Source organism: Equus asinus, chromosome 2, assembly GCF_041296235.1.
Source record: "Equus asinus isolate D_3611 breed Donkey chromosome 2, EquAss-T2T_v2, whole genome shotgun sequence".
Taxonomy (NCBI): domain Eukaryota; kingdom Metazoa; phylum Chordata; class Mammalia; order Perissodactyla; family Equidae; genus Equus; species Equus asinus.
In genome coordinates this window covers 128,111,869-128,139,646 of record NC_091791.1, presented here as the reverse complement: position 1 = coordinate 128,139,646, position 27,778 = coordinate 128,111,869, and the positions used below count along the sequence as shown (strand labels likewise).

The 27,778-nt window shown below is 44.3% G+C and overlaps 1 protein-coding gene across 17 annotated transcripts; it reads right to left on the bottom strand.

The window, feature by feature from the left end:
• Window positions 1-874: 874 nt before the first annotated feature.
• PARP6 (poly(ADP-ribose) polymerase family member 6) lies at window positions 875-27,778 on the bottom strand. Of its 17 annotated transcripts, none has more exons than XM_070498673.1 (24): window positions 27,512-27,778; window positions 26,014-26,271; window positions 23,620-23,817; window positions 22,904-22,981; window positions 22,054-22,148; window positions 21,522-21,582; window positions 21,189-21,279; window positions 20,681-20,747; window positions 17,738-17,887; window positions 17,267-17,417; window positions 16,621-16,674; window positions 14,828-14,923; window positions 14,126-14,218; window positions 13,378-13,503; window positions 12,057-12,122; window positions 11,059-11,126; window positions 9,722-9,770; window positions 9,363-9,472; window positions 8,559-8,631; window positions 7,780-7,849; window positions 2,283-2,362; window positions 1,820-1,883; window positions 1,564-1,648; window positions 875-1,235 (listed from the first exon to the last, which is right to left on the bottom strand). In XM_070498673.1, the coding sequence occupies exons 3-24, from the start codon at window positions 23,620-23,622 to the stop codon at window positions 1,133-1,135; spliced, it is 1,833 nt and encodes a 610-aa protein (XP_070354774.1). In that variant the 5' UTR covers window positions 23,623-23,817; window positions 26,014-26,271; window positions 27,512-27,778; the 3' UTR covers window positions 875-1,132. The 17 variants fall into 17 exon arrangements, 9 of the variants coding, with proteins under 9 accessions (XP_070354774.1, XP_044620537.1, XP_070354751.1 ...); XM_044764602.2 differs by having other exon boundaries at window positions 26,014-26,274; window positions 27,512-27,724; XM_070498650.1 differs by having other exon boundaries at window positions 17,207-17,417; window positions 27,512-27,689.

The following is a 27,778-nucleotide window of genomic DNA, read 5'->3' as shown; positions in this document are numbered from 1 at the left end:
CTTAGGGATTTAGATACATGGAGCATAGCCTACAGGGCCAGCAGAAAGTTGGCAGTGGGAATTCCAACAGGGAGATGGGTTTCACTGAAACAATTATGTCTCCTAGAAACAGTTGTCTTCCCTCACCTTGCTAACCTTGGAGAATTTGAATTTTGTTTCATTAAGGGAGGCTGCATATCCTTAGGATCTCTTTATATCAAGTAGACACCAACCCAACTTCCTGTACCTGCCAGTTCTCCCCTGACCTCCTTTATCACAAATAGCTGGCAGGAGGAAGAGAGTAGGGGCCCAGCCCCTGAGACACAGAGCAAGGGAGAGTGGCTAGGTTTTGTCCAGAAAGCAGAGGCCCTAAGAGTAGGAAATCTGAGCTTCTTTGCCCTCAATGGCCCTTTTAAATCTTAAGGAATAGTCATCAGTGGTATTCTAGATCCTTCTCAGTTTGTGTCATCTGCATAACTGATCAATTTCCTTTCTTTATCTAATCCATTGATAAAAACTGTGGTGTAGTGATTAAGTTCAATGTGCTCTGCTTCTGGTGGCCTGGGTTTGCAGGTTTGTGGGTTCAGATCCTGGGCGTGGATGTACACAACTAGTCAGCCATGCTGAGGTGGTGACCCACATAGAAAACACAGGAAGACTGGCACAGATGGTAGCTCAGGGCAAATCTTCCTCACCAAAAAAAAAAAAAAGTTGACAAATCTGTAGTACACTACACTAGATGGACTTGGTTGGCTTTGATTCCATCCAACATAAATAGTCCCAACCCTCAGGATCATCCATTATCCCCACCCCCGCCACCCCCAAGTGGGGGCTTGGGGTAGGTGCTGGGCCAAGGCTAGTCAGACCACAGTGATCATATCCAGTCCACAGCACCTTCCATTTTATTGTTTTATTTACAAACAGGGTGAAGTCAACTGGGAAAATCAGGAGTAGGGAGTCAGTCTGGGCCATCCAAATGTGGAGTGGTTCCTGGGTCAGTCTCCACCATGAAGGCCGCCTCTTCTATCCTTTTCCTGACCCTTGGTAATGGCCCCTTGATTCCTCAGGACAGCCTCGCCAGCTGCTCCTGACCCCTTTTATGAGGGCAGATGGATCCTGGGGGAACAGGGGTGGTACGAGGGCTGGGGCCCCCTCAGTTTGTGTAAACCTGAGTTCCGATCACACGCATGATTTCCTTCTGTATCTTGGGGTCCTGAGTATTAATGTTGGCATCGCCCACCTGACCATCCTCATATCTGCCAAAGATAGGGCAAGTGTGAGCATAAGAGGGAGACAATACCAGGATAATGTCAACCAATGGAACTGTATTTGGAGGTGTAGCCATCCCATCCCAGAACCCTTTTGTGCTACTTTTTAGGGTGGAAGAGATTCAGCTTATTTGATTTCCTCTAAACGGATCCTGATCTATACTCATCCCCATCCTCCAAGGGGAAAGTCCCAGTGCCAGCTCCAATGAGGCAGCCAGGGACAAGTCTCAGACTCCCACTTTCCCAGGAGTCACACACCATCACACCCCCACCCTCACTCCTCAGAGCAATGCCCAAGGTACCCTCCTAGACTTACACAAAGAAGAACCGTGTGCAGACATGGTCAGACACAGGGCACACCCAGATGTTCCCATGCTTCTGGAGGTCCTTAGATGTAATCACTGGGAAGAAGGGGGCCAGAAATTATATATATAATGCTTAAGTCACAGCATCGAGGCAGGGGAGAGAAGACATGATGACTCAATGTCACCCTTAGCTAGATCATGTGCCAAAGCTGCACCAAAAATAAAGGTTGGGGACCCAGAAAAACAGGGACTGGGGGAACTACCTACCTTCACAAAGTGCTATACAGTTTAGATTCCGACTCTGCAGGAACCTCGACTGAATGGATCGGGTCTGGAAGAGAAGGAGAGCAGAGCCAAGTAGACTGGTATAGCTTTCCCTGGAGAAGCTAGTTAGCTGGTAATGGTTGGGAGTGGGGCTCAGAGATGTCCTGGGCTCCCAGCGACCCTCCCCCCACCAAAATTTTGCTTTCCCATAATCAGTCTGGATGAGTCCACAGCTTCCATCTTTACATTTTCATGTCACTACATTTACACTCAGTCTCTGCTTCCATACTTATGACTGAGGCCATATATGACTCTGGAAGTATGTTCATCTAAGAACATACCTGATTCCTTGAAGTGATCTTTAAAATACCCACCTCCCCCCCGTACTGTTTCCCCATCCATCTCTGAAGCCTAAACTCATCCCAGGGGAAGGGTCCTGCCTCACTGGAGCAAGGCCAACTAATACCTGGGGAATGGTATTCATCCTGTTATATCTCTGGACCAGCTCATCCTTGGAGGGCATCCTGTGCTGTCCTTTTCCCATTCCTGTCACAGAACAACAAACCCAGTTCATTCACCCATTTCTTCATTAAATATTTACTAGAGTGCCTACTATGTGCCAGGCAATGAGCTAGACACTTGGCGATACAGCAGTGAATAAAACAAACAAGATATCTGCCCTCACAGAATTTAGTCTGGTGGAGATTACAGGCAAGGAACAAGTATTTATAACACAGCATGGTGGGGGTTGTGATGGGGAGAATACAAAGCAGTGTGTGAGGCAGCACAGGGGAACTAACCTAGCCTAGGAGTTTAAAGGTGGCTTCTTGGTGACAGCTGAGCTGAGAACTACAGGATTAGAAGAGTTATTATATGAAGGGGGGGAAGTGTTCTGGGCAGAGGTAATAGGATATGGAAGGCCTGGGGGAAAGAAAGCAGTGTGCGTTAGTTTGTATGGAGCATAGTTAATGGCAGAGGAGTGGCAAGAGAGGATGTGAATCAGGTGAGCTGGGATCAGATCATGCAGGCGCTGTAGGTCACGTTAAGGCAACTGGAGTTTATCCTGAGAACATCAGGGAAACATGTGGTTCTAAGACAGGGTAGTAACACATGAAATGAGCTAGGAATGAGGGGCCCAGAAGTGTGGTGACATCAACACCTAGGATCAAATGCCAGGCTAAGTGAAATGAGTGGAGAGGAAGCAAGCAGAGAAAGTCAGATCTGCTCTAGTCTCAAAGTTACACAAAAACTGACCAGAGTCATTCAAGAAAAAAGGGAGAGAGCACAGCAGTTAAGTGATGAATAATTTTCCACAGGGAGCTATCTTGAAATACACTGCTTCCTTCAGAAAGTCTTCCCAGACTCATTTCCATCTATTTAAATCCATAAATCCTCCATCATCCTTACCCTTAGTGAATAGCCCTGTTTTTAACATTTAATAGACTCATTCTGGATTTTCCTTATTTAAGCATGAAACAGTGCTTGTGTGCCCCTACCCCAACTCTTTGTGGCTTGTGAATAAGACTGCAGTCTCTGTACTCAGCTTTATCATAGGCCCAGCCCTTCACAGTTAGGGATAAAAGTCTGTGTGTATGAGACCAAGAGGGAGATGAAGATGGGAAATGATGCCATCATTACAGGCCATAAGCAGGGCCCTGATTTCAACACTCCACCCCAAACTTCCTATTATTACTAACTGCACTCTGCATCAGTTCTTGGTTTTGTGATAGCCATGGTGTAGAGGTGGGGGTGACAACTACTGGACTGACACTCTTCACTGCTGAGGCTGTCAATGCATCATGCACTCACACCAAAGTCCTATGACAGATCTGAACAAAACTCAGGGCAACGAAAGCCTCAAGACTTGAACTGCCAATTTCCTTCTCCTAAAGGACACCCAACTCCTCTGTTTCACCTTCTCCCTTAGCCTTAACTAGGTTTAGCTCTCTATCCAAACCTCATGATCTTCTCAGCCTGGGTATTTCAATGAAAGGTTCTACCCAAGAAGATGAGCAAGAGCAATCTGATTTTTCTGGCTGAGCTTAGAGATGGCCCTTATGAATTAACCCAAATCTTGATCCACCCCAATCCTGTTGCACTGTCCTGTCCATACTGACCCAACGATTTTCTGTCAGTTTCCTGAGCCCAGACCCTGAGAACATGGTGGCTAGAATAATCCTTGGATACTTTGTGTTCAGAGTATATACTCATCAGAGGTCTCTAAACAGGGCTAAACAAACAGATGGAGTTTACCATCTCCTTTAACACTGTCTCTCGTTTTAACCTGCACACTATGGCCAAGTCATTGGAGGGTCTACTAGTCAAACAGGTGCTCTCGATTTACCCCCGCCCAGCGAAGGCACCCAATGCCACTAGGCTAAGAATAGGAAGAACAAAGGAAACCAGAGCAGAATAGGGTGGAAGAAACCTACAAAAAGATAGAGTTGGCCAAATGCTAGTGTAACTACAGTATGTTGGACATTTGCACACATCCTGCCCACTGTTACAGAGACTCTCACATATCTGTGGGGCCCTCAGAGACTCAGTCAGCCAGCAAAGCCTACCCTGTCAGTGCGATATACTAATAACAACAGTGGCCGAGAAGTTAGGAGACCTGGATTCCGGTCCTAGCTCTGCTACTCATAGCTGTGTGACTCTGAGAAAGTCATTTAACTTTTTTGTGTATCATCTTTCTTATCTATAAAGTAAAAGGGATTGGTCAAGATGATCTATAACTCCAGTAGTAAAATCCTATGGTATTTTCTACCTATAATCAATCAACCTGTTCAAGAGGGAGAAGGATAGTGTCATATGATGTTTTTATGTAATCAGTCAAGTGATGAAGAAAGGTAAGAAGTTAAAAGAAATTCCTGGCTTCATCAGCTAAAGGTATTCAGGCACTTAGTGGTAAACAAAGGCCAGTGGGAGAGGCAACAGGGAGAGGCAGGGAGGAAGCAGGAAGAAAGAATCTTGCGGGTACCAAGAGCCAGGAGAATCTTACTACTCAGAAAGTAATAAGTTAATCTACACAGAATTTGAAATACATTATGATGTACATACAAAAATAAACAAATAAATGAAAAAAAAAAAGAAAGTAATAAGAGCTTAATTAGAAGGAAGCTCAGGCTGGAATAAAGACTGAAGAACCTAGACAAAGAAGCCAAAAAGACTACCCCAATCCAACCCCCACTTTGGACCCCAGGCACACAGAATAAGATTCATTCACACATGCAATACATATTTATTGGGCACTTATCCTGTGTGGATTAGTCATATAACCTTTGACACTACCACTTATTTAATAGAACAATGAATACCTACAGACCCAACCTAAGACCTAAATCCAAGAGCTAAAACATTACCAGTGACCTACATTTAGCTATGTACACCTACCCTATGCCAACTATCTTCCTCCCCTTGGGAGGTAATCACTCCCCTGAAATGTAGGTTGTCATTTCTTTTTTTGTTTCTTTAGTTTTATCATAAAACACACTCATACCCCCCCCCCCAAATAACACTTAATTTTGTTTGCTCTTGAACAATATGAAAAAAGGCATCATACAGGGGGCCTTTTTTCCCTCAACTTATTACTAAAATTGTTCCATGTTGTTGAATGCCACTCTTCATTAATTTTCATTGCCGAATAATAATCCATTGTGAGAATTTTTTTTTTTTAATTTTTTTTTTTTGAGGAACATTAGCCCTGAGCTAACTGCTGCCACAATCCTCCTATTTTTGCTGAGGAAGACTGGCCCTGAGCTAACATCCATGCACATCTTCCTCTACTTTATATGTGGGACGCCTACCACAACATGGCTTGCCAAGCAATCCCGTGTCCGCACCCGGGACCCAAACTGGCAAACCCCGGGCCGCCAAAGGGGAACGTGCGCGTTTAACCGCTGCGCCACTGGCTGGCCCCCATTGTGAGAATATATTAAAATACATTTACTCATTCTCTCGATGATGAGCATTTGGGTCGTCTCCAAGATTTGCTGTTGCAAACAGCATTGCTTTGAACATTCGTGTACACGTCTCTGGGTGCACACATGTAGGAATGAAAATACTGAGTCACAGTGATAAAATTTCTCAGCTTTATGGAATTTAACACCAAAAATTGTTTTCCAAAGTAGTTGTACCAATTTATATCCCTATAAGCAATAAAAGAGATCCTGCTGATCTACAACCTCTGATACGATCAGAGGTATTATCAGATTTCTTAATTTTTGCCAATCCACATGAGTGCTAAATGGTAAGTCATTTTGGTCTTGATTTCACTGCCTTGATTAATAGGGGTTGAGCAGCTTTTCATATTTTTTGATCGTTTCCAGTGAAATGCCCAGTCATGTCACCTGCTTATTTTTATAATTTCATAATATTATTTTATAATAAGCTTTTGCTTATTTGGTTTGTCTTTTTCCTCTTAATTTGTAAGAATTTTTAAAATACATTTTTATTACTGATCTTTTGTGGTTATATATGTTGCAGATGTCTTCCCCCAGTTTGTAGCTTATCTTTCTTTTTTCATTTTCTTAAAGTGTCTTCTGATGAAAAGAAGTTTTTAGCTTTAATATAGTCAAATTTACCAATCTTTCATGACTTGTAATTCCATCTTTTTCTATTCTCTGGATAATTTTGTGTAAGATTGGAATAATTTGTTCCTTGAAAGTTTGATTTAATACTCACTGTAAAACTAGCTGGGCTTGGTGGGGTTTTAGTTTGTTTTCTTTTTTGTGGAAAATTTTAAACTACTATTTCAATGTCTTTTCTAGTTTTAGGGCTATTCAAGCTTTCTATTTCTTCTTGAATTGATTGTGTTAAGTTTTCTAGGAATTTAAACCTTTTGTCAAAGTTTTCAAATTACTGGCATAAAGTTGACAAAATTCTCCCATTACCTTTTAAAATTTTGCTATATCTGTAGTTATGTTCCATTTTTCACTCATATTGTTATTTAATTGTGTTCTTTTCCTTCTTGATCAATCCAACTAGGGTTATCTGTCTTGTCAGTTCTTTACAAGAATCATCTTTTGGCTTTTTTGGCTCTATCTATTGTAACTGTCTTTATTCTACTACTTAGGTGCTCACCTGTGTTATCTGCTTTCTTCCACTTTGTCTGGTTTACTTTGTTGTTGGGGACTGTTCTAGCTCTGTGACGCTGGACCCAGGTTTCCTTACCTTTATGACATTTACAATTGCTCAAGAATACCAAGTACTCTGTAAAGAATCTAGCACTGTCCCCTTCACAGACATGCAACTACATGTGGCTATCCTTCACAGAGACTACATAGAACAAGAACAAAAGACTGGAAAGCAACTAAGACATGAACCTGGAACACTGAGAGAGCTCTAGGCCAGATTCGTTTTCTGAGCTGGACAAAGCTGGACTCACCTCCTGACTAGAATCTGGACCTCATTCATGACTTATCTTCGGAATAAAATGTTTTCTCTTGCATTTAATGTGCCTAACATAACACTGTGTAATTATAGACAGTTTAAATTTTAAAGGTGGTTCACAGGGAGAAGAGCAATGTCTCCCGAAATGTAAGCCAGTGGAAAGGACTCAAGCCTTCAAGTGTATTTACATATAAACTCAGATGCACATGTGCACACACACAATCTATGATGACAGGCTATTGCCAACATCAAAAATGTAGTCTAAAAAAAGCCTTGTTTCATCTCCCAGTTATTCCCTAACCCATTTCCAGAGACAAGCCCTTACAATGAATAAAACAATCCCCATGGAGAAGAGGACTACCTAAAAGAAAGGGAGATAACTGGCCTCATCTTGTAAAGAATCTAAATTCCTAATGAGAGAAAGCGGAGAGAGACAGACTATGTATCCATGATTGGGGAGAGAGCTGACATAGACCAAGTATCTATGATGGAGGAGGAGACAGCATAGATCACATAGTCACAAAACGGATGCAATGTAAATAGAGTCAAAGTGGCCAGAGAGTATTTCTTACCTGAGTATCCAAAGGAAATACTGGAGATGGGGCTCAGGTAGATGCCTTTGCCATAGGCTGCTCCATGCAGCTTGCAGGGAAACACCAGGATGAGCAATATGAGCCTGGGCCCTCCCATCGGTGCATATTACGCAGCCACAAGGCTTATCCAGCCCTCTGTCTCTCCATTTACCCTCTCATTCATTCAGATAACTCTAGGAACCTACTCTTAAAAAGCTGATTGGCTGAAAAGTGGATGCAGGTTAACCCCTTTGCCTATGAAATACTAGATACTGATGCCTTGGAGAGTAAGAGTGGCAGAGCCACTGAGTCAGTCCCTCAGAATCCATGCTCCTGTCCCTGGGCCTTGGGATATATGCAGATTCCACAAAAGGGCAGTACAGAATAGATAGCCAGGAAGAAGGACAATAACCATTCCTTGGAGTCTCAGAGGGCAAAGAAATAAGTCTCCTATATAAACTCTCTGAATAAAATAGACACATAAATTGAAAAGCTCTAATAGGTTAATTCATCACAGTGGCTGCAATCAGCAATTCATATTCCTGCCTATAGCTACATTCTCATTTCCAAAATCACCAAAAAACCCAGCCTGGGGTCAAATATACAACAGCGACATTTACTCTATACACGCAATTCCAACTTCCTCTCTAGGGAAGCCCCACGGCAGGCTAGGTTTGAGGATGCTGAGGCAAAAACAGTTGAGTACTCTAGAGCTGCCTTTCAAAACTTCAGTGGGGCAGGGAGGGAGGTTGAGAGAAAGAGAAAGGGCACAGCCTCACCTGCAGTTTGGTGTAGGATGCATTGACCAGCCCATTGCGAAGGATCGAATGCCAGTTCTCAATGTGGGACCCACTGTAAGGCAGGGTAGTATACATGTCTCCTCATTGTATGAGGTTCCCAGGAGTACTTCCAAGACTGCCACTCCCACCCATTCTCACTCACACGGGCCATGACGGACACAGATACACCCAGTGATGGACATGCACGTGGATACAGTCACAGGCATGCAAGATGCCTGCATCTTGACTTCCAGTCCCATCCTCTGTTCTGCGTTTCAGCTAATCCCATCCTAAACCCTCAACTGCTGGTTCAGTATTTTCATGTGCTTATTCTCCTGATATTTCAAATTAAACAACTTCATCTCAAACTCAACAAACTTATCATTGATCCCAAATATGGCTTCCAATCCTGACTTAACGTCTATTTTAAGAAAAGGGTACCACTACTCCCTTTAAGTTGCCTTTAATCTCTCTCTCTCTTCCCTCCCACCATTAGGCATAGATTGCTGATTTCCTTCAAAGTAGCTTTCAAACCTATCCCCTCCAATCTGTTCCTTCAACCACATCTTTTTACATGTAAATATCATTTCTCCTCAACTACATCATAACAAGTTTGAGAGTTAAGACCATATCACATGTGTCTTTTTATTCTCTACAGCACCTATCACAATAGCATTTAGTAAATATCTGTTGACTGACTGGGTGACAGACATAGGTAACACAAACTCATACACCTCAAGGGAACTTGCCCTCCCACCCCCCTACATTATTCGTTGCCCTCCTCCCCAGGCTCCACCCCCTCACTGGAAGGCAAAGGTGCTGCCGTAAAGCTTCTTGGCGGTCCGGAACCGAGCCTCCTTGGCAGGAGGGCTGCTCAGCAGGAGGAACTGGTGTGAGGTGTGCATGAACTTCAGCTGCTGCCCAGGGTGGGGTGGGGTCAGGAAAACAGAGCAGAAATGGAGATCAGGGAGGGAAGGGCTGGGGATAGGGAGCAAATCAGGCTTGCAATGACCCTAAAGAAGGGAAATATGCTTAGGCCCAAAGACTACTGTTGATGGAAAGAGCCCACCAGACAGGTCTAAAACCAATGAGGTTAGCTGATTTGGAGCCCCTCCCTGCCCCTCACTAGAAATTTAAAGAGTTGGGGGAGAATGGTCACTTACCCTGCTGAGAGGTAGTTTGACAATATGTGACCTGTTGCTAGAGATGATCCTAGGATGAAACAGAGAAAAAAGGAAAAGGATAGAACAAGTACGTGGTTAGGCCATCCTGAATAAAGCAGCAACGCTGCTCTGCCCCTGGAAGAACAAACAAGGATTCCAGGGCTGTCTGAATTGTGTGAAGTGTCCAGGTCACTGTCTGGATATTCCTGGGGAGGGTAATGCCTGTGTATAAAAATGTAAAAGGGAAGCTACTGACCAAAGAGCTAAGTACTAGGTTTGTAAATAGTGGATGAAAGAGAAGGATGGGAGGTGGGCTGCTATATCTAGGGAGAGAAAAGGATAATATAAAAGAAGAGCACAAGAGGTCAGTTACAAAACAAAAGAAATTAGAAAGGAGGGGTCTGTATTAGGACGGTGATAACTTATACCTGGGATTTAGAAACTTAGAACTGAGGCTCAGGAGCCATCCCACCTGAGTTGAGAGGAAGCCTGAGGGCTCTCTCAGGGATGGGGAGGAATGGAGAGAAAGTTACTGTTTGGGCTGGAGAAGGAAACAGAAGAAACTAGAACAAACTTTCTGAGGATTCAGGGACAGACTGGGCTGTACAGAGCCTGAACTCAGAAGACAGGAGAGAATAAAGGCATAAAACATGGAGGGTTCAGCGAGGCAGCATTATCTCCTAGAGTGGATAAAGTTTACTTTTTGTGCTTCATCCATGTACCTATGATGGTACGTGTATCCTGGATGGTCTATACTTGGTCATTCCTCATGCTAAGAGGGAGAATGCTGCACTGATAAAGTACTGATGTCAAAGGCTGATGAGGAAGAGGGCAACAAGCTAGAAGGGGAAAGCTATGTCAGGAAAACAGAACAGAAATCCACATCAGCAGGGAGGGCAGCAGAGGACGGTCAGAGTCTTTGCTAGGAGAAGGGAATAACAATAATGTCTCAAGGCTCTGGAGAGTCTGTATCAACAGGAAAGGCACTGAGACAGGGAAAGGGAGTCTAAGCGGGAGACAGACCTCTGGGTACGTAGAAAACCCAGTTGAAATGAACAGTGTTAATTCTTACATGCAAGGGGCATTCAAAAACCTATTGGGAAACATGAAACATGTACAGAGAACTTGAGACATCATGTTAGAATTTGTGGGCTCTTTGTAGGATCTGAGTTCTTATCATGGCCAGGTGTATTAACAAAACCCCAAGAAAAAGCAGCCACATCTATAACCTCCTTAAGGATGCTGAAACTGCCTCTAAGAAAAGGTGCAGGCTCCATGTCTAACACTGTGCCTCTCTCCCCACCCGCCCTGGGAAGGATGCATCATTCTATCCATACCACTGCAGGAGAGGATGGGCCAGGGGATCCAGCTTGTCCATCTGCTTCTTGATTTCCAGATATGAGCCCTGTAAGACAACGGCCCTAAAGTTATCTACCAGGAGAGGTGGGAACCCTCCCACTTTCCACAGACTATCAGGGCCCAGGGCAAGGTAGGCACTGAAGGCCATACAAAGGCAAGAGGAGATGGGGTTCCCACCCTTAAGGAGCCCAGTCAGGTTGGGAAGACTATAAATAAATATGAAAATGACCAAAGATGCTTACAAAACAACATGCAGGTGGGTCTCCCTCATTTTATGCAACTCCTACAGCCCTAAAAGGTTGATTATAAATCAAAAAATAAATAAAATCAATGTCCCAGAAAGATTTAGGCTAAGGAATCCTGTGGTAAAACTTTACAAAAAGCAAAGAGTCCTTTGACAAGTAAATTATCCCTGCTAGGTGTCACTTATGTGTTAATCTGAACTGTGATATATAGGATTTGCTGAGAAGAGGCCCACCTGTAAATGTGAGTACAAATGAATGTCTATTCATGCAGAGATTGCAGACGAGGGGTGGGGAAGTCTGGTGAGGGACAGCCTTGATTCAAAGGATGGTCACTGCTCCATGTGGCTGCCCCACCCCTAGAAGGATAGAAGACGTAGGCCCTGGGTCTAGTTCCTTACCTCCAAGCCCCCCTCCTCACCCTCACAACCCTGGGCAGAGGTCTTTCCCTCACTTCTCTAATTCTCTAAGAATTACGGGAAAAACATTAAATATGAACAACTTGTGAAGGAATTAGCAGCAAAGGTAAAGGTTGAGAGAGACATTAGGAGAGAGAAAGAGGAGTAACAAAACAGAGAACAAGGATTGGGAAGGCTAAAGAGGGAAGACTAAACACAACACAGTGAGGAATTAAGTAGCATCTCTAAATCTCTAAGTTCCCATGACTTGCAAGCAGAATAGGGCACTTGAGTGGGGCAACATAGAGGGCAGAGGACAGGCAGAGGACAGAATACCTGGGTCATTTCCCGGATGGACATCACACTATCCAGAGCTTTCTGAAGTCGCTCATAATTCTTCTTCTGTGGGGAATCAATGGGAAGAGAAGAACCAGATGAACAAAGGTGGAGGAGAGTAAGACATGACAAAAAGGAGGGTCAGATACACAAAAGAAGTCTAGGCCCCAGAGAAACAATGTAGTATGTCATAGAAAGAACACAGATTTAATGTCAGATAGTTATAGAATGACAAGCTAGTTCTCTTTTACCAGCTTGGAGTTAATAGCATAAGTTACTTAACCTCTTAAAACCTCAGTATTCTTGTGTAAAGGAAGATAAATATTCCCACTACCTTCATAGAGATGTTCTGAGGATTAAACAACATATGTCAAGAACCTGATACAGTACCTGATACACAGCACTGACAGTAATTGTGAGACACTGTGCTGGTACTTATGATGATTAATTTTGTCAATAGTTAATCGGATCAATTTGACTGGGCCATGGAGTGCCCAAACATTTGGCCACACATTATTCTGAGTGTCTCTCTGAGGGTGATTAACCTTTGAATCAGTAGACTGAGTAAAGCAGATTGCCCTCCCCAATTCCTATGGGCCTTATCCAATCAGCTGAAGGCCTGAATAGAGCGAAAAGGCCAAGTAAGAGGGATGCCCTCCTGCCTGATGGCCTAGAGCTGGGACATCAGTCTTTTCCTCCTTCGGACTGAACTGAAAAGTCAGTTCTTCTTGGATCTCAAGCCTATCAGCTTTTGGATTGGGACTTACACCATCAGCTTTCCTTGGTCTTCAGCTTGCTGACTGCCGATCCTGGTACTTCTCAGCCTTCATAATGACATGAGCCAATTCCTTACAATAAATCTCTTCCTATATATATTTATCTCCTATTGGTTCTGTTTCTCTGGAGAATCCTGACTAACTAATACTTTACATTTGTTATCTCTCATTTTTATAACAATCTGCAAGGTATGCCCTTTTTACAGATAAGAAAATTGAGGTTTAGAAAGGTTAAGTGATTTGCCTAACTATGCAGCTAGAGAGCAGCCAAACCTCAAATGGAATTCAGGTCTGTCTGGCTCCAAAGCCTCTATTCTTCTCTATCATGACATATAATATTTAATTCTCCCTTTCTTCTAACAAACTCAGTTATTTATTCACTAAAACAGCTAAAGCTTAGGGTTCAAGAGTTCCCAAGAAACAAGTGTTCCATTTTTTCTCTCTCTTATTCCAAATTGTGTACACCAGAACGATGGCAAATAGTCTCCCACCATCTTTTACGATTTCTGTTTCTTAGCCCTGACTTTCTTCCCAAGCAACTATACCTTAGGGTTAAAGGCCAGAGTCTTGGGATCAGTGGGGTCCACCACAGAGGGATAAGGCTCAAAGATGATGCTCTTTCTAGGGGATTCCAAAGCTGCCCTACACATGGCCACCAGCAGATCCACCACCTTAGCGGAAGGGAGAGACAGGGAGAAGAGACTAAGTGATTCCCCAGTGCTGAGAGTCACACCGTATCAAGCAGGGGTCCATCTGCTGAAGTCTCAGCATTTCTCTGATGTTCTTTTAAAAAGCGAACATGTTCATGGCCTTTTTGTTAGAAAATATAAGCACATTATAAAAATTCAAGTAACAATGATTAAAAAAGTGATTAAAGAAAAGATGAAAATCACCCCCTTGCCCACAAATGAATCTCACTCCTCACAGGTAACTATTGCTAAGTCTGATTTATATCCTTTCAGATATTTTTCCTATGGAAATAGTTATCTTATTATATAGGCAATTAAAAAAAAAGAATTGTACTATACACACTGTTCTATTTTCTATGTTATAATTTTCTACCCATAAATAGTAGCTGTATAGTATTTCCACTGTAAGGACATACCTTAATTTAACTAGATTCCCTACAGATGGAGCTGTACCCTTTTTATTTTTTTCCTATTACAAACAATACTGTAGTGAACTCCCTTACATGTGAAAGCACTTCTGGAGGTTAAATTCTAAGAAGTGACATTGCTGGGTTCCCCACACTTTCTTGATCCCAATTCCCCAGCAGCTTTCCCTCTCCCATACCTCTGCTCCAGTGGCCACCTCCTCTGCAGCTCCGGACATGACTCCCAGTGTGTAGAAGGAGAAAACGCACAGTTCACGAGTACAGACAGCTGGCTGAATGGACATATTAAACAGATGGTGGTGGTAGCGAGTGTGCAGTAAGAAGGTGTTGTAGGGAGAGAGAGACAATCGCAACCTCAGACAATTCTAGAATGAAGTAGGGATCTGGGACCCTCTACGTCATGAGAAAATTATAAGTAAGTGAAGTCTTAATTACATTGCCTTACTGATAGTTTGAGAGTTAATGTTATGTCTTCCATGAAGCCTTCCATGGCCTCCCTAGATATTAGATGCTCTCTCTTCTGAGTTTCCACAACACTGCTCATATTTCTTCTACACACTTACAATGAAGTGTCTGTCTACTCACCTAGACTTGGATCCTTGAGGACAGCATCATATCCAATCATCTTGATCAGTATCTGATCCCTATTTTTAAATGTTGGGTGGGGATTATCTCCTCAAAAATAGTCACATATCCTCATATTTCCAAACAGGGCTGCTGAGATTTGTTTTCAAAGAAAAACATTTCTAGAGTCTCAGGGAGTGTAGACAGAATTCTACCTTTACCACAGACCCAGGAAGAAAGGAATACAGAAGAGGTAAGGAGTGAAGGGGCCTTGGCTAAGGGTCCAAGGAAGAGGGTCACAGAATAGGGGCACGTACCTTGAGCATGGACCCATTCTGGAAGACATGCTGCTCATCACACACCACACAGTACTCATTCAACGTAGGAATCCTCTGCTCTGCATACTTCATGATCTGGGGAGAGAAGAGATTCTACTAAGTCTTTTGGAAGTACAGGCACAGATCTGGGAAAGAATTTTACCTTCTTTTCTGGCTACTCTCCTTCTCCCTCCTGTGCCTAAGGTAGAATCTACTCCTGGGCCCTGCACTTTAGTTAAACTGATGGCCTAGGTCTAGAGCTAAGACCATATATTATAGTAAAGATGAGACCAGACATGGTAGAAGAGCCAGGTTAAGAGTCCCTGCCTACTACTTAATACCAAATATAATTTTGGGCAAGTCGGTAAACCTGAGCCTTGGTTTCTTCATTTAGAAAGTGTAACATTATTCACCTCAGAGGTATTGAGATGATTTCTGTGAAAGTATTTTATAAATGGGTACTAATCAAACTATTAACACTAGTTGTAGTAACTATAGATTGTCCCTCTGGGTATTCAGTCCATGATCAGAGGGCACCTAAGAAGCCATTTCAACTATCTTAAACAATCAGCCTGTCCACTAATCAAAACCATAGATACAACTATGTCCTGGGAAGACAGCACAAATCCAGAGCTCATGCAGCAATATCCTCAAGTATTTTTTTCTTGAGGAAGATTATCCCTGAGCTAACTACTGCCAGTCGTCCTTTTTTTTGCCGCGGAAGCCTGGCTCTGAGCTAACATCGTGCCCACCTTCCTCTACTTTATACGTGGGACGCCTACCACAGCATGGCATGCCAAGCGGTGCCATGTCCGCACCCAGGATCCAAACTGGCAAACCCGGGCCACTGAGAAGCGGAACGTGCGAACTTAACCGCTGCACCACTGGGCCGGCCCCTCCTCAAGTACTTTTTTAAACATTGTCTTAATACAGCTTTTTCAATCAGCCATATTTTGTATATAAATCAAGTTGCTCCCATTTCATATACCTTTGGGCTGGTAAAGGGACATGCAAGGGCTTTTATTCATTCATTTAATACAGATTTATTAAATGTCTATATGTACCCAGCTCAGGGAAAGGTCTCCTCGATTATGCAATAATATAAAAGATTTTCTTCTCACTCAGACCCTATATTCCAACAAGGGAGATGTGGCATGCAAATTAATTACAATTCAAGGCATATGCTATGTGACACACAGGTGTCCTATAAAACAAAAAGCATCATAAAGTGAGAAGAGACATCTCCTCCAGCTAATACAGCTGGGATAACGGAGAAGATGTTATGGAAAAGGTGGCATCTGAGCCTCAAGCGCAATGGGCAGATACGAGGAGAAAGGCCAGTGGAGGAACGACATGAACAAAGGTAACAGAGATGCAATGTGAAAGCGTGTCCAGGAAATAAGGAGATTTTAAAAGGAGCAAATGACCCGTAGTGGCTGAGCAGTGACAGAGGTCTGTGGGGAAAACAGAAGACCATTTGAGCAAGGATGTTGGGGATCATAAGGAAACTAGCATTAATCCCTGTCTCATCTTGATATCTATGCACTTAAAATTTGCAGTGCCTCTTGCTTTGGCACTTGATTTTAAGTTGTCTGTAAGTGTTGTCTTCCCAAAAATGCTGTAATCTTCTTGAGGATGGAAACTATGCCTTCTTTACTTCTATCCACACAACATATAGTATAGTTCTGGGAGTAGACTAACTCAGCAAACATCTGTTAACTGGCTGAGGAGCTGGGAGATGTTAGCGGATCAGACGGGTCAGACAAGAGGGGAAAGGTTTTAGACTTGATTACCTGGACAAGGAATCCATATTCCAGAGTGGGGATGTTCTTGCAGTGACCACTGACCTGATGAGAGTGAAAAGATGGACCCTATGAGCCTCCTATGAAGCTGGTGCTTCAACAGACGTCGCTCATGCCCATCACCTAGTATTCTCCCAAAATAGCTAAGCCCTAGCTCCGACCAGCTTAAGTAATGCCAAAGTTGGACAGAACACCTTCAGCTATCTTTGCTAAAAGTTCTCAAAAAAAGCTCACCTGTCCTTAACCCTCTTCAAGGTAGGTGGAATAGGTTAGCACAGCAGCTGACTACCAAATCCTAACCACAACCTAATAAAATCATACATGACATCTCCTTGGGATGCCCCACCCCAGACTCTCTGCTCCATGGCCTACTGTCAGAAAAGTTTGCCAGATAGTTTAGATGTAAGCTTTCAGCTATTAAAATTTCAGTTCCATTCCACCCACTCAGGGTACATGTCCAAGTGTGATTTATGATGCCTGGACAACCATACTTCTACCCCATTTTGAGAAGCTATACTCCCACATTTCCACTCCCACCCTCCTGACACCCAAGTCAAACTCTCCCCAGCCCATGTACCAAAGGAGAGGTCCGTGCTGGGGGAGGGAGGCCCACGTGCTGGGGGCACAGGAGACCTGCCTGGGGGCTGGGAGGGTAGCCAAACACTTCGACTTTGGGGTTCTTCATGGTGCAGGAGATGGAACGGTTCATGAGGCGCCCAACCCGAAGCTCTGGTACACCCAGTTTGCCTTTCAGCATGGAGTCCTGTATGATAGGGAAACTGGGAGACCTGAAGGGACAGCAAACAGAAGTGAAGAAAGTGGGGATTCAGTAGGAATCATAGAAGAGGACTGGAAACAAGTGGGTCCTGGGCCAGGATGGATGAAGTGAGCTATTGTGTTCTACATAAAGGACGAACAATGGGTTAGGAATAGAAAGAAAAGGATATATAAGGGATAAGACCACGTAGGTAGTATTAGTAAAGCAACAGAATTCAGAGGACCTAGGGAGAGGACAGACTAGCTAAGTTTGGGTAATCTAGAAGGTGGGGTGGGTGCTAAGACAAGATTAACATGATCAGAGATGATCAGGTCCTGGGGGAGCACTTACTTGGGGATGGGTGAGAAGATGCTGAGGCCAGCTCGGAACTTCTTGATGGTACCACTTGCCTTGAACCAACTGTGCCTCTTCTCCTGCTGGGTCTTCAAGAAATCGTTGCTGAGATGTTTCCATTGTTGGGATGTGAACATACCCAGGATCCTAAGAATTCAAAGAGAACAGGCTTAAGAAAGCTCAGGCAGGGTAACAGGTCATGAAATAGAGGACTATGAAAGGCAACTAATCCAAAATTCAGACCCAAGGGACTACAAAGCCAGTCGTGGTGGGGGAATGTGTGTTGGAAGACTCCCCTGATATGACGTTAACACACAGAAATGTACTGTCCTAAAGCACCTATTTACCCTAGCGGGTAAATACTCACTCCCATTACCTAGTCTAAAGGACCAGAAAAATTCTGAGATGCTTTGCCTTTAGAGGGAAACCTCAAAGGTGAGCAAGCCTTCAAAGGGTATGAACCTTGGAATTTACTGCCAAGAATGACTACACCGAGAGTGGGATGGAGGTAAGTATCACCCTCTGCCTTGTGAACAGTGAAGAAAAGCACTAGGAACATGAGGGGTACTAACATTGTTAGGTGAAAAATTACATCCCCAAATTTATGGTTTTCAACTTGAGCTGGGCCATCAGCTACTCTTCTAATCTTTTCACTTGTCCTTGATCAGTTCTCTCTAGCATTACTCTAAGCTATTATGCCAAATCCTTATCACCTTCTTTAAGTGTCTACCTTCACCTACAACCACTAACCTCTCCTCCTCCTTAAGAGAAAACTGAAGCCATCAGATATCAGCTCCTTTCATTTTCCAACCCTACTACAAAATCTATTTCCACTTCCACCCTTACCTCAATCCCTCCATTCTCTGGAGACAAGATGACCCTCCTATTAAGGACCAATTCCTCTATTTGTAATCTAGATCTCAGCACCTTCCCTCCTCTTTAGGGAGCTTGATCTATCAATTACCTCCCTCTCCTGTCAGCTCCTTTCCCAAAGTCTACAGAAAGTTTGAAGTTTCTGCACCTCAGTCTAACTATCTCTGTCTTTCCCTCCCATCCTCATCCAAATTTCTCAATCCATACTTACTGTTTCTACTTCACTGCCAACCAGTCACTTCTCAACTTACAGTATTCTGGTTTCTACTTTCACCGCTCTGCTAAAATTGGTCTCACCTTGATGCTAAATCCAACAGAAACTCCCACGATCTCCTCTTACGTATCCACTCTGGCTCTTGCCTTCCCTGAAGAAACTCTCCCCCTGGCCTTCTGTGACACCATGCTCTTCCCATTCTTCTCCAGCTTCTCTGACCTATCTTCAGTGTTTCTTCTTCTGCCTACGCTGCTGTTTGTTGGGTATTTTGTCTGGGTGTTAAAAGGTGTTTTGCTGCTGTTCCTATTTTCTTCTCGCTCTATCATGCTCTCCCTTAACAATCTCATATCATATTCTATGCTGTTTGTAATTTCTACCCATACGCTGATATGTATCTTCAACCTCAACTTCTCCTGTAAATACCAAATCTACATATCTAACAATCAATTAAGCATCTCCACGTGAATATCCCAAAGTTACCTTTAAATAACATGTTTAAAATGGAACTAATTACCTACCCTCATCCCACAAACCTGCTCCTCTTCTTAAATCCCTAAATTGGTGGTATTACAATTTACCCAGACATCTAAGCTGGAAACCTAGGAGTAATTTTCTACTATTCCTTGGCTCTTATGACCACATACAATATATCCAAATCAGTCTTCAAGTCTTTTTTTGTTTTTCGAGGAAGATTAGCCCTGAGCTCACATCCATGCCCACCCTCCTCTACTTTGTATGTGGGACGCCTACCACAGCATGGCTTGCCAAGCAGTGCCATGTCCACACCCAGGATCCGAACCAGCAAACCCCGGACCACCGAAGCAGAACGTGTGCACTTAACCTCTGCGCCACCAGGCCAGCCCTTCTCTCTCATCTATCTCTCATCTCTATTCTTACCCACAGTCACACATTGGTTCAGGCCTTCATCATCTCATGTCAGGACTTCTACAAAAGCCTTCTACAACTAGTTCTGGTCTCTCGTCTCACCCCCTTCTACCTATTTTTCACAATGCTACCAGAATGGCTTTTCTAAAACTAAATCTGACCATGTTCTTTCTTTGCCTAAAACCCTTCACTGCTCCCAATGTCTACAAGACAAAAGCCCAAGATCCTCCCTGATTTAGACTTCTTCCTACTTCTCTGGTTTCAGTTCCCACCACTCTCCCCTTGCCTTTTACTAGCAAGATTTAACTATTTGAAGCTTCCTACACACATGCTGCTTCACATGGCTGTGCCCTTGCAAATGTTACTCTCAGAATCTGTCTACATAGGCAACTCTTATCCATCCTTGAAAACTATTAATCATCTCCCTTTCATTCTTTCATTCATAGCCTTCCATCTGCCCCTAGACTGAGTCACTGCTTCCTGTGTCCTTTCTAAATCTTACATATTCACTTCTGTTACAGTATGTATCCACTGGATTCTATTTGGAACTTCTCAGGGTAGAATCTGTAATTCATTTCTCTTTGTATACCAAATACTTAGCAAGGTGCTCAACACATTCAACAAACTAAAACTGTCTGAGCTGCTAGAGCCCCACTCTGAAAAAAACACAAAAGGAAATGGGAAGAACATGGCTCTAAGTCCAAGGCTGTACTTTTCCTTAAATGCTAAGTACTGATGAGCTTCTCATGTTACTTCCAGGAAGTCTCAAGGCCAGATACCCCCAAACCACAGTCTCCCCCATCTAACCATAAATTTGACTCCCCCAATTTATTTTAGTCTTTCTTGGGCATATTTCAGAAAGACATTTTTGGAAGGAAACATTCCATGCAAGGGTCTGCCTGTCCATTCACATACAAACATGTCTCTTTCCCTCCTATGTCCAAGACCAGAAAGATCAAAGTTCTTACTTTTTCAACTGAAGACCCAGCCCAAACCCTTCCTTATTCGATGGCTGGAAAACCTCAATTGACGGTTCTGTAAAGAGAAGAGAAAGCTTCTAGTATATATATTTCTCTATCTTCCTGGGAGTCCAAAGGCACAGTTCAGGGAATTAGCTTCCTCAGTTCTAACGTACTCTAAACAATAATTGTGGAGGAGGAAAACATCTGAGACAGAGGGTAGATTCTGGGAGCTGTGTGGTCAATTTCAAATATCCTCAGTAGGAAGCTGAGGGGAAGGAGAGGAAAAAATGGTATTTGGGAACCAGACAAAATGATTTCACTAACCAAGAAGACTTTCAGGGGATGGCTATCAGGTGACAGGGAATGAAGACACCAATGACAGGAGACTGAAAAGCCCCTATCTGCAGATTTCACCCAGGGGCCTTGTTCCTAGTTTTTCTCTGTCTCAGTTAACTTAGGAGTTTGGATTAGACCACACTCAGAGCACCCACTTGCCCAAAGTCACTGCCTTTACCTGGTCCATCAAGGTACTGGGAGAGAGAAAATCGCAGCCTCAACACAATAGGTTCTGTCCGGAGGACCTTCCAGGCTGTAGAGACTTCCTCCTAAAAAAGTAAAGAAGATAATTTCCAGTTTAGCAACAGAGAGTAATAGACTTAAAGTTTTCCCTGTATGACACACACATGCACATGGACAGTACACACCACCGTCTGCTGATGATCTAGGAAAGACAGGGATGAAGAACACGTGCTCCAAATACAGCACTCAGGAGTAAGACTCCTGGCCTACATGACAAAATCCACAAGTCCAGCTAGACATGTTGTTAGCAGATACTAGCACCACTTACATCGAGGAAGCTGATGTTGATGTGGAGGTCAATGTCCACGTCATCGATAGTTCCATATTCTCTACAGAGATACAGGCGACCACAGGTGAGACTCATTAAGGGACAAAGACGGGAACAGAGACTCAGATAGAAGGAGAACTGAGCCTGGGGACAGGGCAGAGGAAAGGGTGGAAGGTAGCTCTGTATCTAGGCTATTAGCTACAGCTTCAAGCCACTTAGTATGACTAGGGCCTTCTCCAAGCCACAAGCCCGTCTTACCTCAAAGGTGAAACTATCAGCCTAGAAGGGTCTTCTCAGACCCTTCTAGGGTCTAAGTGTATAAGCGGGAACTTCTCAGAAAAGTGGCTATACTTTCCTACTTATTCCTGTCGGCAAGCTTAAGTATTCTGAGCAACTCCCACTATCATTAAGCTCATAATTTATCAATGTCCACAGAACCCCTATCACACCATAAATGAAGAAAAAACCTCTAGCCTTTTAACAACTCAAAGAAACGGCTTGCTGCCCTGCCATTCCTGAAGTGGAGTCCCACCTGATGGATACAGAGTTCTCACTGTAGATCTCCTTCACGGCTTCAATGTCTGCATCAAGCTGTGGGTGTCGATACAGGTCAGCTGCACAGCTCCCCTGAGTCAGCAGCAAAAATGGTGTGACGGTGGGGGGAGGGATGGGGGAAAGAGAGAGATGAGAACATGAAGAACATAAAAAGAACATGAAGAAAAACCAGGAACAGGGAAATCAAACAGCAGCAGCACATACAAGCTCAAACCCACTTATATGAAGGGGTTCTTAGTGGTGGCCCTAGCTGGGGATTTTACTGACACACAGGTCTTCCTTCAACACCTTTCTTAAGAAGTTTTGGCAGACTAGCCGCAGGCTTTGAGGAGTTCACATCCTTAAGTCTCCTGCTTTTCCTCTCAGACTGTGACTAGGATCCTTAGGTATCCCTTCTATGACAATCAGAACAGGCGGAAGAGAATTTAACTCAGGCTGGTTCTTTCTGCAAAGCCCAACAATCCTGCTGAGGATCACACCCTGGGTAGTGATGATATCAGGCAATGACTGGCAGGGTAATATTTTAAAAATCTGACCCAATCAATGAAATGACCCCCACTGGCTAGTGAGGGAAGGGTCAGAAAATAACTATTTCCAACTAAAACATATGGGTAGCCTCCATATACAAAGGGTATAGTTTACTCTGGGAAAGGTATGAGTCCCAGGCAAGAGCAAGAAGATGAGATCAGCTCTGCTAAGACCATGCTCAGACCACACCAACATTATATCCTCATCTCATCTCTGCTCCAGAATAATCTTTCACTCCTGATGTATCCAAAGTACACATCAAGACCATCCAACTTGGGTCTTAGGGGCTATAGCCTCACCTGAACTCCATAGAGAAATTCCTCTGATTCATTATCTCCCTCCGAATCATCATCATTCCAGAACTGGCCTTTGATGTCCTAGTAATGAGAAATAAGGATATAACCCTTTGTTGGGTCCCTGCTATCCCACAGAATGGGGTGGGGTTATAGGATGGGAAACACATTCCCACAAAGAATGGGAGCAGGTCCCTTGGGATAGAATAACTGAAGCCCTAATCCCTTTACTCCCTTCACCTCAACCTTTGGGAGTATCTCAGTCTCTTCCTGAATCTGGTCATATCCATGGCCTAGCTCTGACTTGGTGGAACAGGGGAAAACAATAGGGAATTTCGGCCTTCGTAAGTCTTGGTATGATGATTGAGGCTCTCGTAGCCAATGAGGAAGGATTCAGACTTCAATGTCAAGGTTGATTCCTAGGCAAATCTAGGTTCAACTACAAGCTGGCCTCTTCTAGGATCATTACCCAAGGCAGCAGCTCCCACATATACCTAAGCTCTCTTGTCTCATCACTCCCTTCCTATCCCTTAAAGTATTCAATTCACCCCTTCCTTCCCAAGAGAATCCACCTACACAAACAGCAAATAATACTCTTTCCATGGACCTTCTCCTTCCTTTAACTTCAAATAGCCACTCTACCTTCCAAAAGGTTGGGAGGGAAAATACCAGGGAAATGTGAGGCCTGCACTTCGTCCCATCTAGGGATCAGTTGTTCTCACCATTGGAGCAGTGGGTCACACACACTCCCAGGTCAGTGCTAGGCAGCACCCCTCCATACCACCGGCTGAACCCAGGCCAGTGAGATGGGCATTTAGGAGGCCACAAAGGGAGATGGGGGAGGGGGTGATGTCAGGGGATGACTGAAGATCTGGTGAGGATGGCAGGCTCTGCCGTTGTAGTGGTAACAAGTCACTGTCCTGTGGAAAGTAGACAATAGGTTTCGTTATCACTTAATGGCTGGGTGGTATATAAGCAGGCACTCATTTACGGATACACTCTTATTATACATATGTACAGACACTTGCACACAGAGACATACTTGCATGCATGTACACATACACTTGTACAGATAGTTCTTTAAAGATAATGAACTGTGAAAGCACTATACAAACATAAAACACTGTTGTTCCATTTAAGCCAGAGAGCTGGGACAGGAGCAAGTCCCTGCTCTAGTTCATAATGCTATATCAACCCCGGAAGCCAAAAGTGATGGTGGCAGGACCAGATGCTTATGCTATTCTATCTAGTCAGTTCATTTTTGAACATTCTTCACAGTACTAACCCCCATCAGAATCAGATTTTTTTGGACTCTCTTCCTCTAGTTATTTCTCCAGATTGAGTCGTTATCTCTTTTTAAACAACACTATCACTAGCCGCCTTTATATGACAATCATAGCTAACTTTAAAAGTCCTCAACACTGAGCATCCTAAGGTAGACGTGGTCTGAGTGGTCAGGGCCAAAATAATGCCCTGGACTCCTCTTGGAAACTACTCTTCAAATAAAAATGCAATCCTGATCCCAAAAAAACACTCACAAAAACACTAACCCCTAGCCCTTTCACATACAGTTTCCCTGTTCCCTTCTAATCTTAAAGATCCCCAACCCTACACCAGCAAGTTTTAGTCCCACTGAAGCTTCCATATACAGCAGGAAAAAATACATCATCTGTCAATTTATGAAGGTTTTAATGGCAGAGGATGGCAAAGCTACCTTAGGAGCAGGCTAAAAAAGCTTTTTATTGCTCTCTAAATCAGTAGGTCATAAAAGTGGCTTTACATTGCAATCACCTGGGGAGCTTTAACACACATCAGTCCACAACGCCATCCCATAACCAATTAATTCAATTTCAGGGGCACGGATCCTAACTAACGAAATTGTAAAAAGTTCTCCAAGTGATTCTACTGCAAAGACAAAATTGAGAACCACGGTTCTAGGCCTTCCTGGCTCTGCACACACCTCAGTCTAACCTATTTCAACCTTAAACAGTGGTGTTTTTGGTCTCACATGGATCTACTGAACCTTAGGGTTCTAGATCAGTGGTTCTGATGGGGTCTGTGGACCCGCAGCATCAGTATCAACTGGAAACTTGTTAAAAATGTAAATTCTCAGGCCCTTCTTGAGACCTACTGAATTAGAAACTCCAAAGATGAGGTCCAGTAATTCGTGTTTTAACAAGCCCCCCAAGTTATTCTGATGCATAAAATTTGAGGACTGCTCCAAATCCTTGTGTGTTCCAAGAGACTGTGGTCTGTACCTTGGATACCAACTTAAGCCTGGTAACCGACCCAGGATGGGAACAGAAGGCACGATGCCAGGGCAAACAGCATAGCAGTCCTCCAGGTGACAGTGCTGCCTGGCCCATCAAAAACAATACGCAAAAGGAAATTGCATCTGAAGCTCTTATAGATGAAATTGCCTGACATCTGAGATCTGCTTTAAAATACTACTCCAGCACACACAAAAAAGGGGGTAGATAGATTAAATACGGCAAAATGTCGATTATTGATGAAGTTGAGTGATGGGTCCCTGAAGGTTTCAGAGGCTACTTGTACTCTTGCAGGGGCTTTCCCTAGAATGTTAACTCTAAATGTGAACAGGAAGATTACCCAAGACTCCACAACTGCCTCCTTGCTGTTCTTCAACCATATTCCCACCATAGGGCCTTTGCCCCTAGCTGTTCTCCCTTAGAATGCTTCTCACCCAGATATCCACATGACTCGCTCCTTCACTCATTCAGCAGCTCAAAGGTCAACCTGACCATCCTATATAAAACAGCAACACCCCAACACACACATACTCGCACTAATACTAGCACTAACCACCTTCCCTACTTCATTTTTTTCCACAGCACTTACCATGCTGTGACATACAACTTGTATGTTTATTGTATTTATCTTCCACCAGAACGTAAGCTCTATGGTGACAGAGCTTTGATTGTTTTCACTGTCTATACTATCAGTCTCTCAACATGTATTTATTCAATGAGTGAATGAATGAATGAACTGTCTGCTGGTTACCTAAGCCAAATGGGAGATACATACAAGAACCTAAATGCGTTCACACATAGACAAAATCATAAAAAAATAATTTTAAAAAGCAAGACTCCATTCACCTTCAAGAGCAGCTGACAACCAGAATATGAAGACCCGGGGGCTGGGTTTGTCAGATTTGAAAATAAACAGTCAGGTGCTGATCTGGATGATCACACAGGAATAAAGAGGGAGGCACTAATGTCCAGCTTGGGCTGTCTTGGGCTGGGCGGTAGGCCGATGGCAGCGTAGGCCAGAAGTACCAATTTTCTCAAGGTCTTTGTCACCGCAGAAGTCAAGAAACACTTAGCCTCTCTCCAAAGGCTGTTGCTGCTTGGCTTCTGCTGTTATCACAAGGAGAAAAATGTAGTTCAGAGGGAGTTTTTCTTATCCAGGGAAGAGACAACTCAGAGACTACCATCTTTTTCAAACCAGCCTGTTTCAGTGAAAGGGATGCCCACCTTCTACTCTCAATGCCCTTTCTTCTGGGGAGATGGAGAATGGGTTTAAAAGATGAAGAGTGGGAAAAGGGGAGTGGTGAGTCATGGAATTCACACACATTTTAAAGCCGAATAAGCCTGAAAGATGGCCTGTTTCAAAGCTTTCATGTTATACATAGAATACTCATGCTTAGGGAGGTCAAGCAACTCGCTTAAGGTCAGGAGTACAGCGGAACTGGGACTTAAGCACATTTAACAGTTCCTAATTACATCCAATCTTCTTGTGACGTGATTATAACTAATTAAGGGTCTCTTTAATGAATTAAGCAAGTAAGACCTATCTGACTTATCTAAATGAGGAAAAGGAGGGAACCTTTCAAGAGATGATGGGCCAAAGACAGATTGTGAGAACAGTGCCCAAAGAAGAGTGTCGTTCGGCTCAGTGTTTAGTTTGGATGATGGCAGCTAACACAGAACACTTTATGAATTGGCACGGGAATAGGCCAAATGTAAATAAGCCTCAATGTGGATCTCAAAGGTCTTTCCCTGGGTCCACGGGCGCTTCTCGGCCAAACAACTTCACATCTAGCCAAAAAAGCCTCGGATCTCAACGTTTAAACTCTGGATTTGACTCTCAGCTATGTGGTCCTGGGAAAGGAGGTTACTCCACTCTCTATCGAGTGCTCCCTTCTCAGGAAGACTAGGCCACTGAACAAAGAGTGCGGGGGAGCACCCGCGGCGGGGCGATTCTCGCAGCGTAGCGCTGTCTTGGATACCCAGTAGAGGGAGACGACAAGCTGAGCCCCCAAAACACTTTTAGGACAGGCCCTGAGGCCTCCCTTGGGGGAGCAGTTAGAGCTCTTCTCCGGTTTCCTCTGGAAACCCCAAAGGCACCCAACACCTGCCTCCCGGGGAAGAAGCTCTGCCTCATCGGTGTCGCCAGCCGCCCGGCTTCAGCAAAGCCTGTCAAGCCTACGGGCACCTGCGGCCACCCGGTCCAAGCCCCTCACTTCATCCACCCCGGCCGAGGCGGGACGGGCCCCGCACCCTGCCCGCGGCCCGGCCGCCCCGCCCCGTCCCGTCCCGTCCCGTCCCCGTCCCCTTGGCGGCCGCCGCAAAGGCGAGCCTCGCGAGTACTCACGGCGACCCCGGGCCGCGCGCTGCCGCCGCCGAAGGGACGAGCGGCCCGGGACGCCCCGCGGGGGCGGAGCAGCAGGCCAAGGGGCGGGGGCCGGCCCGGAGGGCGAGGTCGCGCACCCCACGCCTCGTCGTTCCGTCACGGGCGCGCTGGGCCACTCTGCGCACGCTCGCGCAACGACACCGCGGCCACGTGCCCTGCTCCCAACCAACTGCCACGTGGCCCGCCCCTGGGCGCGGCATCCTCCCCGATGCCAGGCTTGGGGCGCCT

Bases quoted from the DNA above. Each gene is read 5' to 3' on its own strand.
- PARP6 (XM_014849698.3), bottom strand. The intron at 22,149-22,903 runs GTGAGGCTATAG...CTGCTGACTCAG, and splicing joins AATTTCTCTATGGAGTTCAG to GGGAGCTGTGCAGCTGACCT. The intron at 14,219-14,827 runs GTACGTGCCCCT...ATGTCCATTCAG, and splicing joins AGAATGGGTCCATGCTCAAG to CCAGCTGTCTGTACTCGTGA.